Raw genomic sequence first — 13,712 nt, 5'->3', positions numbered from 1 at the left:
AGCCTACTGACTCCTACAGTCCCCTCTCTCTGTGAAGTCTCCTGCACTCTCACAGCAGACTGTTTATTCTATCACTTCCCATCTGACCTGCATACCTTCCATTTTAAAGATCCGCCAAAAGATTGAGGCCATTTTAAAGGTCTGGTGACAACATAACATAACGTGACATAGCATGTGCCCACACACATAGAAGACAGACAGACACTGGAGATACTGACACAAATCTTACTATGCTCCTGCGTCATTTCTTTCTGAACTTTTCATGTGACGCATAAGATATGATAACAATGGGAATGCAGAATTCATGACCTAAAATTAAACTGTGAGATTGAGATGAACAGAATGTGCCTTATTATCAGACAAATGAAAACAACAGACTGTATCATCCAGGATAACGGCCAGTTTAAAAGTTATAAATGAACGATAATTGACAGCATACAGGATCATGTTTGAACTAGACCATCGGCTAAATATTTGTAGGAAGCTGCACAGAATCATTGACAAGGCAGACAGCTAGATTTACTTACCGTACTAACTTAATAATACTTTTTTTTAAATGATGGTATACGTTCCTAAATATATAAAATGACTATTGTATTCATAGGCCTTCATTTAAAAATGAATACCATAAAGGACAATAAAGTCTTTAGTGACCTCAAACATGACCAGTTCTTCAGATAGACTTTAAGACATGTAGACTTGTGGGGCATGTATGTAGAACAATATTATGATGATCTATCCTCGTTTTTTGTTACACCTTTAATTATAGTATCAACACAGCATGCCCATGAACGTGTGGGGGCTGTTCCGTTATCTGCTGCCATGATGAATGGCTCCTTGTTGCCTTGTTTAACACCTCGGTTACGTTTGCCACCTCGGATGGTCCCCTCTGACTTGTTTGTTCTACTCACTGTCCCGGAGCACAACCTTTATGAACTGGATCTGAGGGCAGAGAACCGTCCCATCCAGCTAGTGGTTAGCGGTTAGTGGCTAGTGGTTAGCCAATCAGGAGCGAGACGGGTGGACATTTAAAGAAAAGGAAACCGGAGTGAGCAGTAAGCGTAAAGAGGAGAGCAGTACTGTAGCTCGTGACCGTCTACAAGTACTTGTGAAAGTTTTGTCTCTCGGCGAGGATGTGTCATTAGCGCGCTGGCTACACGTGAATAGCTTAAGAACGATCCTGTCTATTTATAACTCTGGAGACGTTTTGAACAAGTTGGGGTTTAAGTCGTCACCAAGTAGCGCTAGAAATGCATTTACTCGGCATTTTGGTGCTCATGTTCTGCGACTTATCACTGAGTGTTCCTGTTCCAGTAGGTAAGAAGCTTGTCTCTTTGCATTGTATTGCTTTCCTGTGTAGCGAATAGATCGCATTAAGAAATCATGATTGCACACAAACCTGAAACACTGATTGTTAACCCAAAACGGGTTAATGTAACGTTACGTCAGTTAGCCTTCACGAGCACGTAACGTTGCCCGTGGCAGCCTAACGTACAGTAGACTGGCTGTTCATACAAGCGAGTCGCTTCGCTTTTCCTTCTCTACTTCTCGCAGGGTAGAAGTTTATTGCACAGCTGAGTTTACAACTGCACTGTCAATACAATAGCCTTGCAATCAATATTGTCTTGGTGAAATGTAGGGCTCGGTCTTTGTTGACACTGTCATGATGAGTTGTTAGTTTCGCTCTGGTTATTTATGAGGCAGTAGTGAGTTATGGTGTTTTATTGGATTCAATTAAAATGAAGGTCTCTAGCATCCACTTCTATCCTTTACTTTATACATATTATTGGAAACTCCTCCAAAAATAACGACTTCAGAGTTTAAATCAACCCCAGTCTGACAGTGTTGTTAAAAACTGAAATGATAAAAAAAATAATAAAGCTGGTGACAGTGTGCACTATTTCCACTGCAAATGCATTGACTATACATTGAAGAGTAATGGACTTGGTGCCACTTAAAACGTTACAATATTGAAATTAATTTCGGTGAAAGCATTCATAATTTAAAGGAACATTCATCCGATGGATTTGTTTTTTTCAGTTTCTATTTATATTTTGCAAAGTAAAATGTCCATAAAGGACTAATTTCTGACATTTGAGTATTTTCTGCACAAGTTCCATTTTAGCCTATTTTTCATCTCCGGTTTCATTACATGACAACATTCCCACGGGGACTTAAAGCCTACTGTAACATTTGGAGTCCACCTTCTTTTTTCTTTTATTTTGCTGTTAAATGTATGCATGTTGGTTGCCCCTCCATTAGATGCCGTCATAGTGCAGGTCCAGCAGCGGGGAGTGGTGGGTGCTCAGCAGGTTGTGGAGCAGGTCCTTCTCAATGGCTTCTCTCTTACTGGCAAAAGCCAGGAAGTTGACAGCATCGTCCAAACGATGTCGGCTGATGCACTCCTTCCAACTCTTATCGCTTTCAACCAGACTTCAGTCATGAGTAAGAAAATCATCATGAACTAGTAATGACTATAACGACTGTAGAAATGGACATAATCAAAACCTCACCTCAGATCTGATGTGCCGGTCAGTCCAATGTTGTGCATGTTAACAGCCTTTATCTTCCTCCCTAGGAAACCACACTGTCCTTCGTTCTCGTGAATGCATACTGGAGGGGTCTCAGCTGCACTGGGCCGACCGTGTGTTCTATGATGGGCAGGTCTATCTGAATCTGGACCACACCGACACGTGGACGGCCCACGTACCGGAAGCGCTGGCTTTCAAAGCGCTGTGGGACCAGGAAGAGCAGCGCGCGAAGACGGAGAGGACCCACCTTCAGGAGCGGTGCATCAAGCTGATGAGAGAGCTGATGCTTTCAGAGGAGCAGTCAGGTTTGTATCCGTACTTGCTTTTGCAACTATCATCAGATGTTAAAATGTCAAACCTAATGACTGCATGTTACCCACAAAATATGTCTTTTTGAAATAACCACATTGTTGATACTGCAGTGTTGGGCTGTGGGCCAGATTTTAACTTAACCTTTTTTAACTTAACAATACCTAAAATGGTGTAAAAGGTGTAGCATTAATAGAAGCTAAATGATTTTTGCGATAAATGCACTCTGACTGTGACATGAATGATCAGGTGCAACTTCATTGTAAGGCGGGTCCCATTCTACATTATTCATTCACTGTTATTGCCACTACAATGTAATTGATAATAGATAGAATCAATCACAATATTGGATCATGCCTTTTCTGGGTCTGTAGCTGCCTCATAGTTCTAGTTGGAAATCAGTGTTAAAAAAAGCCTGAATGGTGGTGGTGGTGGAGGCAGCTGATGCCAAATGACTGTCATATGACCCAATGGGCCTCATAGAGCTACATTCTCTTAAATGTCTATTTTCCCCGTTCTGGCATCTAAGGGATGCGGGGAGTAACTCTGTTATTTTCCCAGGGAAGGAGAGACTGAGCAATCAGAGCGGTTTAACAAAAGGGTGTTTGTTATGAAAGGGCTAGCTGCTTGCACGGCAACAAAAGAAAACAAGTTTCTTACAAAAAGAAAGCGACACACAACAGCCCACACGGCTGGAACAAAGGTGCAGCTTCAGCTCAAGGGTGTCGGCTCCACACCGACTCGTACGCACAGCCTCACTGCTGTGGTCTGCCCGAGAGTGTCCTTCAGGAGCTCCTCTCCTCTTATCCACCAGCCACCGCTAATCGCGATTGAACGCAGCCGCGGCCAAACAGTCGCTGCAGCCGGCATCCGGGACAGAGGGTGGCATCCGGGACAGAGGGTGGCATCCGGGAAAACAGAGGGAGAGCACAAACTCAACACGGCACGTAACAATGTCTCTTACATTTTCTGTTTAGAGACTCAACTCCAGATGCACCAAACGTTGTTAGCCATCCAAACCTGCTCGTACCCAGGTGTGCTGAATAATGAATCAGCACACCTGATTCATTCTTGGCGTAGGTGATGTCCCTTAAACACTTTAATAGGGTAGATGTCGTGCAAATACTCTGGCACATGTCAGAGAAATGGAGAGAGGCCACAAATAATGGCTGTAAGAGGAAGAAGAACTTCATTAGTAGTGAAATTGAGGTACTGTTAACTAGGTAAACATGATTTTCCAGAGCGTCAAGACTGACCTTACAGGAAAATCAAGGCCTGGATGGCCAAAGCATCTAAGAGCAGTATGTCAGCTATTCAGTAGCTGAACGCCAGAATATCATCCAAGGCTTTTGGGTTGGTCTTAGTTGGGATCATTGGACCAATAGAATTTGTTTAGCCCACAAATTTAATAACAATTATATTTACTCTTAATCATAAAATACAGTAACCTAAATTTGATTATATGATATTCATGCATTTAAAAAAAAATGTTTTTATGTTCCTCTAATTCAAACAGTTTCCTTGTGTTGGACAAACAATTTGTGGACTGTGAAAACAAGATGTTTTTTTTTTTTCTTCTATTTTAATAAGTGCTCTCGACCACAATGGAGCAAGAATACGAAAACATTGGTGAATCCCAATATATGGGTACTAACAAAATATGAACAAATTGTGGATACAAACAAAAATAAGAGGACATTTGTTTCTATATTTCTTCCTGCACGAGGCCCATTTATATGCTACAAGATGAAAGGGTTACACAAAAGTGAAACGTAGTTTGTCCCTGTGATTGCGACAGTGCCCCTCCATTTACAGTTGCAATTTACAGAGGCCAGTTGGTTGGCATGCAGTCGGGTTACAATTGCATTTGTTTTTCTAGGTCCAGGGATTTCTTTGCCTTGGCTACTGATGCCAATCTTGACGCTCGTGGCATTTGCAGGACTTGTCACAATCAGCCTCCTCCTCACCAAAAAGCAGGGTGAGTGTGTGTATATACATGAGTGTCACTTTCCATTTGGATAATAACAAAACAAGTTTCATAGCCTTTTAAGAACTGCTACACACTCGAAACCAGCCTTCATGATACAGCGAAATGTAGCAGAATGCAGTCTTGAGTGCTGCATATTGTCTGTAAACAGCCGGAGCTATCTAATCTTTACATCTGCTTTTAATTTAAAACCTCATTCCCTCCGTAAATACCCTCATATACTCTGCTACATTTTGAGACTTCTCCTGTCACATGATTTTTGTTATGGCGCCTCATGCTCACAGGGACACATAAAGCATAGTCATGTGCTTTGTCTTTCTCACAATCTCTCCCTAGGTTTGAGGCACCCAGGAGGTAAGACAAACAACAATCCCTGTTTTCTCTTTAGTCACTGTAGACTTCTCAGTTTCCATATTTGGGGGAAGATTGACAAGAGTTTAATATTTAAATGAACTCAAAACCACAAACCCTGTGGATAGGCATGTTTGTTTCATTTATCCATTTTGATTCCTTCTGTGATACCTGTTCAGTATGACTCTCTTTTAATATGACTGAAATTGTCAGGTCAGCATGTGACACAGGGATTCAAAGTTGAGTGAGCATGCGCGGCTCAATATGTTACTGCAGCTTTTTATTCTTTAATTTTTTCCTGATTTCAGCCTAATCTGTGCCGTTTGATTCCCTTGCAGGTGTTGTCGGCTCAATTATACACTACCCTAAAGACATGACTGAAACTGCTGCAGACGTGAAAGGCGGCGGTTACAGCACCTTAGTTCAGAGCTGTTGAACAGGGTCACGTTCGAGCTTTCGACTCCATATCTCCTGTTGACTGTCCACTTACTGATTTAACACTATGGGCAGTGTTGCTCCATCAATGCAACCAAGCTTTTGCTACAGCACCAACAGCCACTGTTTGTGTGTGTGTGGTCTGGATTCCAGACTGCATTATTTAATGCACTTTAATGCCTCTATCACATATTGCATATACTTTTAATTGAATTATTTAATATGCACCAAGACATGTAAACATGCTCACTTTCTGCAGCAATGTACAAGCTTCCTTTTGCACAACTAATAACTTTAAGGGCAGACGGAAAATATTGTCTGGACTAAGCTTTTCAATGAAACCACATATGTGATAAAAATATACGATGAAAATGTTCTATTTCAGGCGTGTACCGTTCCTAATGTACGTTAAGACAGAGAATGTCACAAATTGTCTTACAGTCTGTCGATGAAGCCCTGCTGAACTCAAGTGTTTTGTTGTGCCACTGATAAACCAATCACACTGAATGGACTCCTAAGTGTGTCCAGTTATCCAAAAGAGGTGGGCTGTTTTTTGTTTGAGGTTCCATCCGTATGGCTCTCATATTTCTTTGTGATATTGTCTCGATGTTTTAACCTATTATTTGCTCTTGTGGAATTTTAATAAAATGTATGATTAAAGATACTTTTATGGTAGGATAATGTATATCGTCTCTATAGACTCTCTGTCAGGTTACCTTAATGCTGATTTAATCCAGAATGAACAATTTCCCCCCCCCCCCCCCCTTTATTTTTAGCCAATTAAGGGATGGTTTGGCCATCGCCTCTCACACATCTAATTAAAAGTAATATTTAAAATGAAGCCCTTTACACAAACGGTGCTACACTATTTTCTGCCTTATAGAAGACTTAGATGGTGTAGTGGCCGTTTGGCCATTCTCCAAGTTTCTATATTTACGCAGCCATCAACAAAAATATGCCTGCATGATACACTATTCAAATATCCAGAAGCTATCAACACAAATTGTTGTATAAGCATATGTTATTTTAAAATTTATATAATGTGATGACATAAACATTGGACCAGATATGGATATATGCAGGTGGCCCGTTATGACTTATAGCTACGGGACAACAGTAGGATATTTACTTTACACCTCATCAATGATCAGAGAGTTTCAAAAATGACTACCGTATCTAGTTTGTGTAATGGTTTAATGAGTGTTTAACATTTAGGATTTATTTCCATAGTTATTGTTCGAAGTATACACGCAACCTCTTTTGTAACAGTCAAAAAGAGCTGTATGTAGGCTGCCTCTTGTTGTCGTCATGCTTTTCTAGCATATAATCCTTCCAGACAATACATTAAGGACTCGACATGGTGTAATTAAAGGTTAAATCAGAGGCAGTGTTTCTTTTGATGTCAAAATTGGTCTCATGATGAGAATGTAGTGCTCATTAAGAGCGATTCATTTTGTTTTCACTTTATTTACCAAACCAGATTCAACATGTTGACAGAAGTTTGGTGGGAGCTGTGATGGCTAATTTCTACTATGACTTATCTATCTGTTTTTATTGTCTGACCACTCAGTGTTTTGGCCCTTTTTGTATTAAAGTTCATCAATGTCAGACATGGTCAGCGAGGGTCCTCTCAGGTTGAGTAATATTGGATGTGTGTCTTAATCAGGGGCATGATACTGTCAACTTAGATAGGGGGCTGAATGGGGACGCAATCAGTGGACCACTCAGTGATTAACCATTCAATGGTTGATCAGTGTATGATCACTGTTGTCCAAATGTCCTAGTGATGAGCTCCTCCTATCCCACCATGTGCTCAAGGCCTTTATAAGTCGTACACAACCAACACTGTGGGTGCGTTCCTCCTTCAGACCGCTTTGCGGTCTGTATGATGATTGAACCTTCTCTACACAGAGAATAAAGACGCTAAGGAGAAACTTCTTTTCTCAATGTTTCTTGATTTCAGTATCATAGGACTCACTCGGTACTATTGAACAGTTTTTTTCCACCACAGAGCCCACTGAGAATAAATGCTGTCAATCTGATTTATTTTATTGTCAGCAATTTATGCTTACTTGTTGCTGAAAAGTAGTCAGTTAATGTCATTGTATGTATCTTCATCAAGTCTGTGTATTATTCTCTATGTATTAGAAAAGTAAAAGTCTGAGTGTATTGATTCAAATAATAAAAGAAAATAAATAAATAAAAGCAAAAACATAACTAGTTGTATCTTTTGGAGTTGTGATGATACTTTGCCTTTCAAGCACACCATCCATGATGCATGAGGTAGAATTAACTAATAGATCAATAATTTAATCCCAATTTAGCTTCAAACCAAAGAGCAGAGAAACAAATGCTTGATTTGTGTTGATAAAGTCTTTGATTTTAGCATTATTAAGGCATGAACATAGTTTTAACGATTAAATGATCCCTCATGCTTGACACATAAAAAACGATTTTTATTTTGATGGTTGAATATGGTGAATAGTAATGTAGGTTACAGTACTTCTACTAATAGAATATGAAACAAGATTGATGTTTGATTTTTTTACACAAATAAGGGGTGTTCATTATGGCTCTTTTAAAATATGTCTTACAGTGCTTAATATAGGCTACAGTATGCACCACCAACCAATGTTATATTGCAGATATCCATTTAAAGATATCCCGGTATAAATTAGTCTTCTACTATAATATAATAGAATATTAATACGTGATTGGTTAATGTTAATAATGTGTTTGGCATTCAACTCCATTTGAAAGTTAATTGGATCTTTTGGATACTTCTTTTAATCATGCTATGAAATATAAGAATAATCCAGGATACATTGTAGGTGTCCTGTATGTATTACAGCACCCTTTGTGATTCAAACATTTGTGTAATTTTCCTTCAAATACAATTCTCAACCTTCAAATAATTAAATAAAATACATTTGATAGCTGACATTTAAAGTGACGCAACTTTCACTCGGTCGTTCTTCAGAAAATCTACATTTAAATAGAATTTCTCTGTTTTTATTGTTTTCATATCACACAAACCCAATATCATGTTCCTGCCGACAGATGGCGCGATGTTTTTGTGGCTGAGGAGGCCGTTTCCTGTTAGGACGTTTCCTCCACCAATCACAGACACGCATTTGTAAATATTGCTATAGCAATGCCTGGCGATAACGGCAGCTCCTAGAACGAACCAATAGCAGCAGCGCTTTCTGGGATTTAAACCGTGTGGCGTCATCGTCACGGAATTCAAAATTGAGAACGAGACGCCAGAGAAAGTCCAGTGTTCCTCCAGAGTATTCCACGTTTTCTTGAAGAGGTGAGATTAGTGTGTTTATTCTGAGGTTTTAAAAGTTCCACTGTGGACGTTAAATCAACTCTTAAAGCGCTTAATGTCATTGAAGTTAATGCTAACCTGTGTTCGTTTACGTTTGTTTAGCTAGTGAGCCATGTTTAACCGCAGTCATTGTACCAGACTAATGCAAACATGTTTAGCGGCTGTTAAACGACTGCTTTGTCTTAATTTTCATTCAAATGAAATTGCGTTTTCTCCTACCAGCCGCTGAAGTAACGTTAGTGCTAAGGTTACTTCTGAGCGCCTAGCATTAGCAGTGCATGCCTCGCCTATATAACGGACCTAGAACTAGCTCGATAGCCGGTTAACATAGTCTTGCACATCAGCGCTTATTTGTTTGTATCTATTTGCCCTGATGTACGACAGGTAGTGCGACAACCTGGATAAAATGGCGCAGTTTGGGTTTGAGAACGACATCCACAGTATCTTGAAGCTGGACATGCCCATCACAAACGCTCCCATGGCGAGGTGGCAGAGGAAGGCCAGCTCATCAAACGCATCGGCCCTGAACGGGTTGTCGCCTGGCAAATCCGCCAATGTGTCCCTCAGCTCATCAAAAACGCCGAGCAAAACACCAGGTAATGTGTGCAGCTGTTTTCATGCAACGTAAGACTTAGCCGAGGTCTGTATTGTTAGTTCCATCTCTGCTAATGGTAACCCAGCTGAGTATTTATTTTTTGTGTCACAGGCAAAAACAAAAAAACAACACCCTCTAAGATGGGGGGAGACCGCTTCATTCCCACCAGAAACAGCAAACAAATGGATGTGGCAAGTTTCCTGCTCACTAAGGAGAACGAGCCTGTGGACGCAATCAACCCAACAGTAACATCGGTAAGTTATCATTTTTAATCTATTTCCTTATCATCCTTTACTTGATGAATGCTTTTATTGATCTAGGTTTTATGTCTTTAAAGGAAAGCCAGACGGCCTGGTCCATGTCCTTAAATGGCTACAACATTGAAGACGCAAAGATCCTGCACATTGGAGGGAAACCACTGAATGCTCCAGAAGGTAAGGCTGTTCGTCTGTCAACATGTTACTTGACGAGAGTAATGCAGGAATACAGAAAGTAAAGTTGTATTCTTTTATTTACAGGTTATCAAAACAACTTGAAAGTGCTCTACAGTCAGGGTGCCACTCCTGCTTCTGTCAAAAAGACGAGATACATATCTTCGACTCCTGACAGAATCTTGGACGCTCCTGAGCTTCGAAATGATTTCTGTAAGTTTGAATCTTGGGAGGTTTTCCTAAAAATATTCGTACATGTTGGAATTTAATTCTGTGACGACAACAATGTATGCGTAACCTTTCACATTTTAGATTCACTGCGATCCACTGAGGGTGGACATTGATCACTAAATTGATCACTAAATTTTGTGCATAAATATTTGATATTTATGCAAAAAGGACACTCCTGTACAGATGGAAAGTATTCATTCCCCCCCCCCCTTTTTTTCCCCCCAGATTTAAATCTGCTTGACTGGAGCAGTCGAAATGTTCTCGCTGTTGCTCTTCATAACTGTGTTTACCTGCTGGATGCCACCCAAGGAGATGTCACTCTTCTCATGAAGTTGGAGCACGAGGAGGACTACATCTGCTCACTGTCCTGGACCAAAGACGGAACCTACCTAGCTATCGGCACCAGCAACTGCAATATTCAGGTCAGTGTTTGCTGTTGGACATACTACTTTAGTTGCATTTTCTGCTCTGAGGAGCTAGGAGGGAACTCTGAGGCTCCATGAGCGAGGATGCAGGAGAACAGCCTTCCAGGAAGTGTTTTAATGGCTGAGACGCCCCCTTATTGTTCATAAGTTATGTGATTGGATGCTGTAGCTGATCAGAGTTTTCTAAAAATCACTTAAATTTCATACCAGACAGATCAGAGATTGAACTCTATTTTTATATTGTTAGTTTTCTGATTCACCATCTGGTTTAAATGTGTTCGTTGTAGACTGAACAACTAAAGGACCACAAACAACTTTCATCATTTATTAGAAAGATTTGTAATTTTTGTTATAGATACAATTAAAGTCGGAGAGACAGACACTTTTTACATCATTTATCATCATTCCATTCAGTCACGTGAGGCGCATCATTCAGAAACGGAACACAGTATAAAGACTAATGCAGTTTGTTAAAGAGGTAACGGGCTACAGAGAAAACACCTCTACTCTGGCAGTGACGACTGTTTATTGGTATCATTAGTTACCATTAAGTACAATGATTATGTGAGCAGACACAAACTCGGTCAAGTCTCTCCAGCTGTTAAAGCCGACTGATCCAGCTGTGATCAGCGGCCGCAGTCATCGGAAACTGACGTCTCTTCACTTGGCGCTTCAGAGGACAGCGAGTCTCATTTCGCTTCAAATGTATTTCCGTGCGTCTCTCCATGCATCCCTGGTGGGAGGGACTAAGATGCAAGTGAGGGAAACGGGGATGCAATAACAGACTTGGGACGGACACATGGCAATCAAAGAACCGCTTCCTATCACGTTTTTAATGGAAAGTTTTCTTTCTTTTTTTCTTATGTATTCTTAGTTGTGGGACGTTTACAGCCAGAAGCGTCTACGCAGCATGGCTAGCCATACGTCTCGAGTTGTTAGCCTGAGCTGGAATGACCATGTTCTCTCCAGGTACAGTAGTTTCTTCCTTTCTGATATAACAGACCAAAACTTGCATTTCCATTGGTGTGAGTGTTTTTTGGACTCAAATATAATGTTTCTTCCCCCCCTCCCTAGCGGTTCGAGATCGGGACACATTCACCATCATGATGTGAGGGTGGCAGACCACCACATCGTCACGCTCACTGGTCACTCACAGGAGGTGTGTGGGCTGAAGTGGTCCCCTGATGGGCGATACCTAGCCAGTGGAGGCAATGACAACATGGTGCATGTATGGCCCCGTGTGCAGGAGGGCACCGCCAGCCAGTCGGTCCGCTCCTGGAGTGAACATCAAGGCGCTGTTAAGGCGAGTGGCTTCATACTTGCGCCAGCAGATGGACTTTGTTTGAGCAATTTGCCAAACATGCAAGATGAGATTTTTCCTGCTTGTGTTCACGCTACTTTTTTTTTTCTTTCTTTTTCTTTTTTTATTTACTGTTGGGATAAAGCGTTTAATACAGTTTGTCATTAATTTTTCTTCCATAGACTTGTGTAACGCTTGAAACTTACCTTTTGGATGTGCTTATCACTCTAGGCTTTGGCCTGGTGTCCGTGGCAGCCAAACGTCCTCGCGTCTGGAGGTGGCACCAGTGACCGTCACATCCGCATCTGGAATGTAAACAGTGGCTCCTGCATCGGTGCACTTGACACTCAGTCCCAGGTATGGCCATACTGATAGACCCTTGGTGTCAAATGGTTCTTCAAAGTGTGTGTGGGGGGAGGGGGGGTCAAAGTACTGACATTTTGAGGGTTCTCAAATCACACGCTTTCTTTTCAGATCTCGTCCCTGGTGTTTGCACCCAACTACAAGGAGCTGGTGTCTGCCCATGGATATGCCCACAACAATGTAGTTATCTGGAAGTACCCCACTCTCAAAAGGGTTGCAGAGCTCAATGGTAAGTTCTTGTTCTGGACTGAATCGGCTCTGTACTTGTTCATGCTTAACTTTTTAAAAGAAACCTCCAGTGAACTGGAAGCTGCTGCACTTGATGCTTTCTGCTGGTCCAACCCTTTCAATGCGTGTGTTCTTCTATCTAGGCCACGACGACAGAGTTCTCAGTTTGCTTCTGAGCCCCGACTGCTCTACTGTCGCGACCGTTGCTGGGGACGAGACTATCCGACTGTGGAAGAGCTTTGAGATGGATCCTTTTAAGAAGGCCAAAGAGAGGCTGGTCAAATCAACCAGCGTCATTCGTCAGTCAATCAGATAATTTTTCAGTCTTGATTTATTTATTTTTTTGGTCTCTGCGTATGTGCGACTGTTTTTAATCTACAATAAAGATATCGACCCAGTATTTTAGCTGTGACTCAACTTGCTGCTGCCATTGGCGCTGTAATGGGTTTTTGGTCTTGACTTGTTTTATAAAAGTCTGCGAATGTAGTAAAGTACAAGTGTTTAAGCAATGTATTTATAGCCTTCACTTAGCTTTGATGATATCAGAATGCATTGTATACAGTAGACTGGGTTATAAATAAATGGTTTGATTATCTGATGTGCTTCTGTCAGTTAATTGGCATGTGTTATAGACTGCCTTGTTGCAAATGAGCATTTTTAAGAACATCAATTCAGAGTACGTGATGGCCACTTTACATAAATCTCTACCACCAGCCAAACTAACAAAATAATAAAGTTGTTTTTAGCCTCAAATCTAATCGGGCTGTTGCTGGTTTTAGGTTAACCTTATTGGCTGTCTGGGTCAATGTCACGTATGACTTAAACCCTTATTGCCGTTTCTGCAATTTAAAGGTTTTGTCTGAATCTGGTGGCAGTGTTTCCTTTAGATAGCGCTGTGAGATTTTACTTGAACCTGCAGATGTATTCTAACTGATTTGGTTTTAACTAAACTAATCAGTCAATATGTGGTTGACGTGTAGACTTTCAGCTTTAATTCAATGGCTAAAACAAATAAAATCAACCATTGTGGCCATTTTTACACAGCCCCCCCCCCCCCCACACACACACACATTTTCAGAGGCTCAAAAGTAATTGGACGAACTAGTATAATTGTGGATATAATCATTATTTTTAATACTTGGAGGAAAATCCTTTGCAGTCATGATTGCCTGAAGTCTGGCACCTCTAGACATCA

General features: G+C 41.0%; 2 protein-coding genes across 2 annotated transcripts; both read left to right on the top strand.

Annotated features, from left to right (window-relative positions):
* Window positions 1-1,114: 1,114 nt before the first annotated feature.
* LOC306789276 (uncharacterized protein) lies at window positions 1,115-6,356 on the top strand. The gene is made up of 6 exons (XM_079285138.1): window positions 1,115-1,317; window positions 2,263-2,445; window positions 2,579-2,836; window positions 4,720-4,818; window positions 5,164-5,181; window positions 5,517-6,356. Exons 1-6 carry the CDS (start codon window positions 1,251-1,253, stop codon window positions 5,612-5,614), a joined length of 723 nt encoding a protein of 240 aa, XP_079141264.1. The 5' UTR covers window positions 1,115-1,250; the 3' UTR covers window positions 5,615-6,356.
* Window positions 6,357-8,851: 2,495 nt separating this feature from the next.
* On the top strand, window positions 8,852-12,915 carry cdc20 (cell division cycle 20 homolog). Its single transcript, XM_079285130.1, has 11 exons — window positions 8,852-8,926; window positions 9,329-9,540; window positions 9,651-9,793; window positions 9,877-9,973; window positions 10,058-10,183; window positions 10,427-10,623; window positions 11,501-11,595; window positions 11,701-11,929; window positions 12,158-12,283; window positions 12,401-12,518; window positions 12,661-12,915. Exons 2-11 carry the CDS (start codon window positions 9,351-9,353, stop codon window positions 12,831-12,833), a joined length of 1,494 nt encoding a protein of 497 aa, XP_079141256.1. The 5' UTR covers window positions 8,852-8,926; window positions 9,329-9,350; the 3' UTR covers window positions 12,834-12,915.
* Window positions 12,916-13,712: the final 797 nt, after the last annotated feature.

Source organism: Melanostigma gelatinosum (assembly GCF_949748355.1).
Source record: "Melanostigma gelatinosum genome assembly, chromosome: 15".
Classification (NCBI taxonomy): Eukaryota; Metazoa; Chordata; class Actinopteri; order Perciformes; family Zoarcidae; genus Melanostigma; species Melanostigma gelatinosum.
The sequence above is the reverse complement of the archived record's forward strand: the minus strand, read 5'-3'. Positions and strand labels throughout refer to the sequence as shown.

Coding starts and splice junctions, on each gene's coding strand:
- LOC306789276 (XM_079285138.1), top strand. CDS start 1,251: ATGCATTTACTCGGCATTTTGGTGCTCATGTTCTGCGACTTATCACTG. Junction 2,446..2,578: donor CAACCAGACTTCAGTCATGA/GTAAGAAAATCA, acceptor CTTCCTCCCTAG/GAAACCACACTGTCCTTCGT. Junction 2,837..4,719: donor GCTTTCAGAGGAGCAGTCAG/GTTTGTATCCGT, acceptor TTGTTTTTCTAG/GTCCAGGGATTTCTTTGCCT.
- cdc20 (XM_079285130.1), top strand. CDS start 9,351: ATGGCGCAGTTTGGGTTTGAGAACGACATCCACAGTATCTTGAAGCTG. Junction 10,184..10,426: donor TGAGCTTCGAAATGATTTCT/GTAAGTTTGAAT, acceptor TTTTCCCCCCAG/ATTTAAATCTGCTTGACTGG. Junction 11,930..12,157: donor AACATCAAGGCGCTGTTAAG/GCGAGTGGCTTC, acceptor TTATCACTCTAG/GCTTTGGCCTGGTGTCCGTG.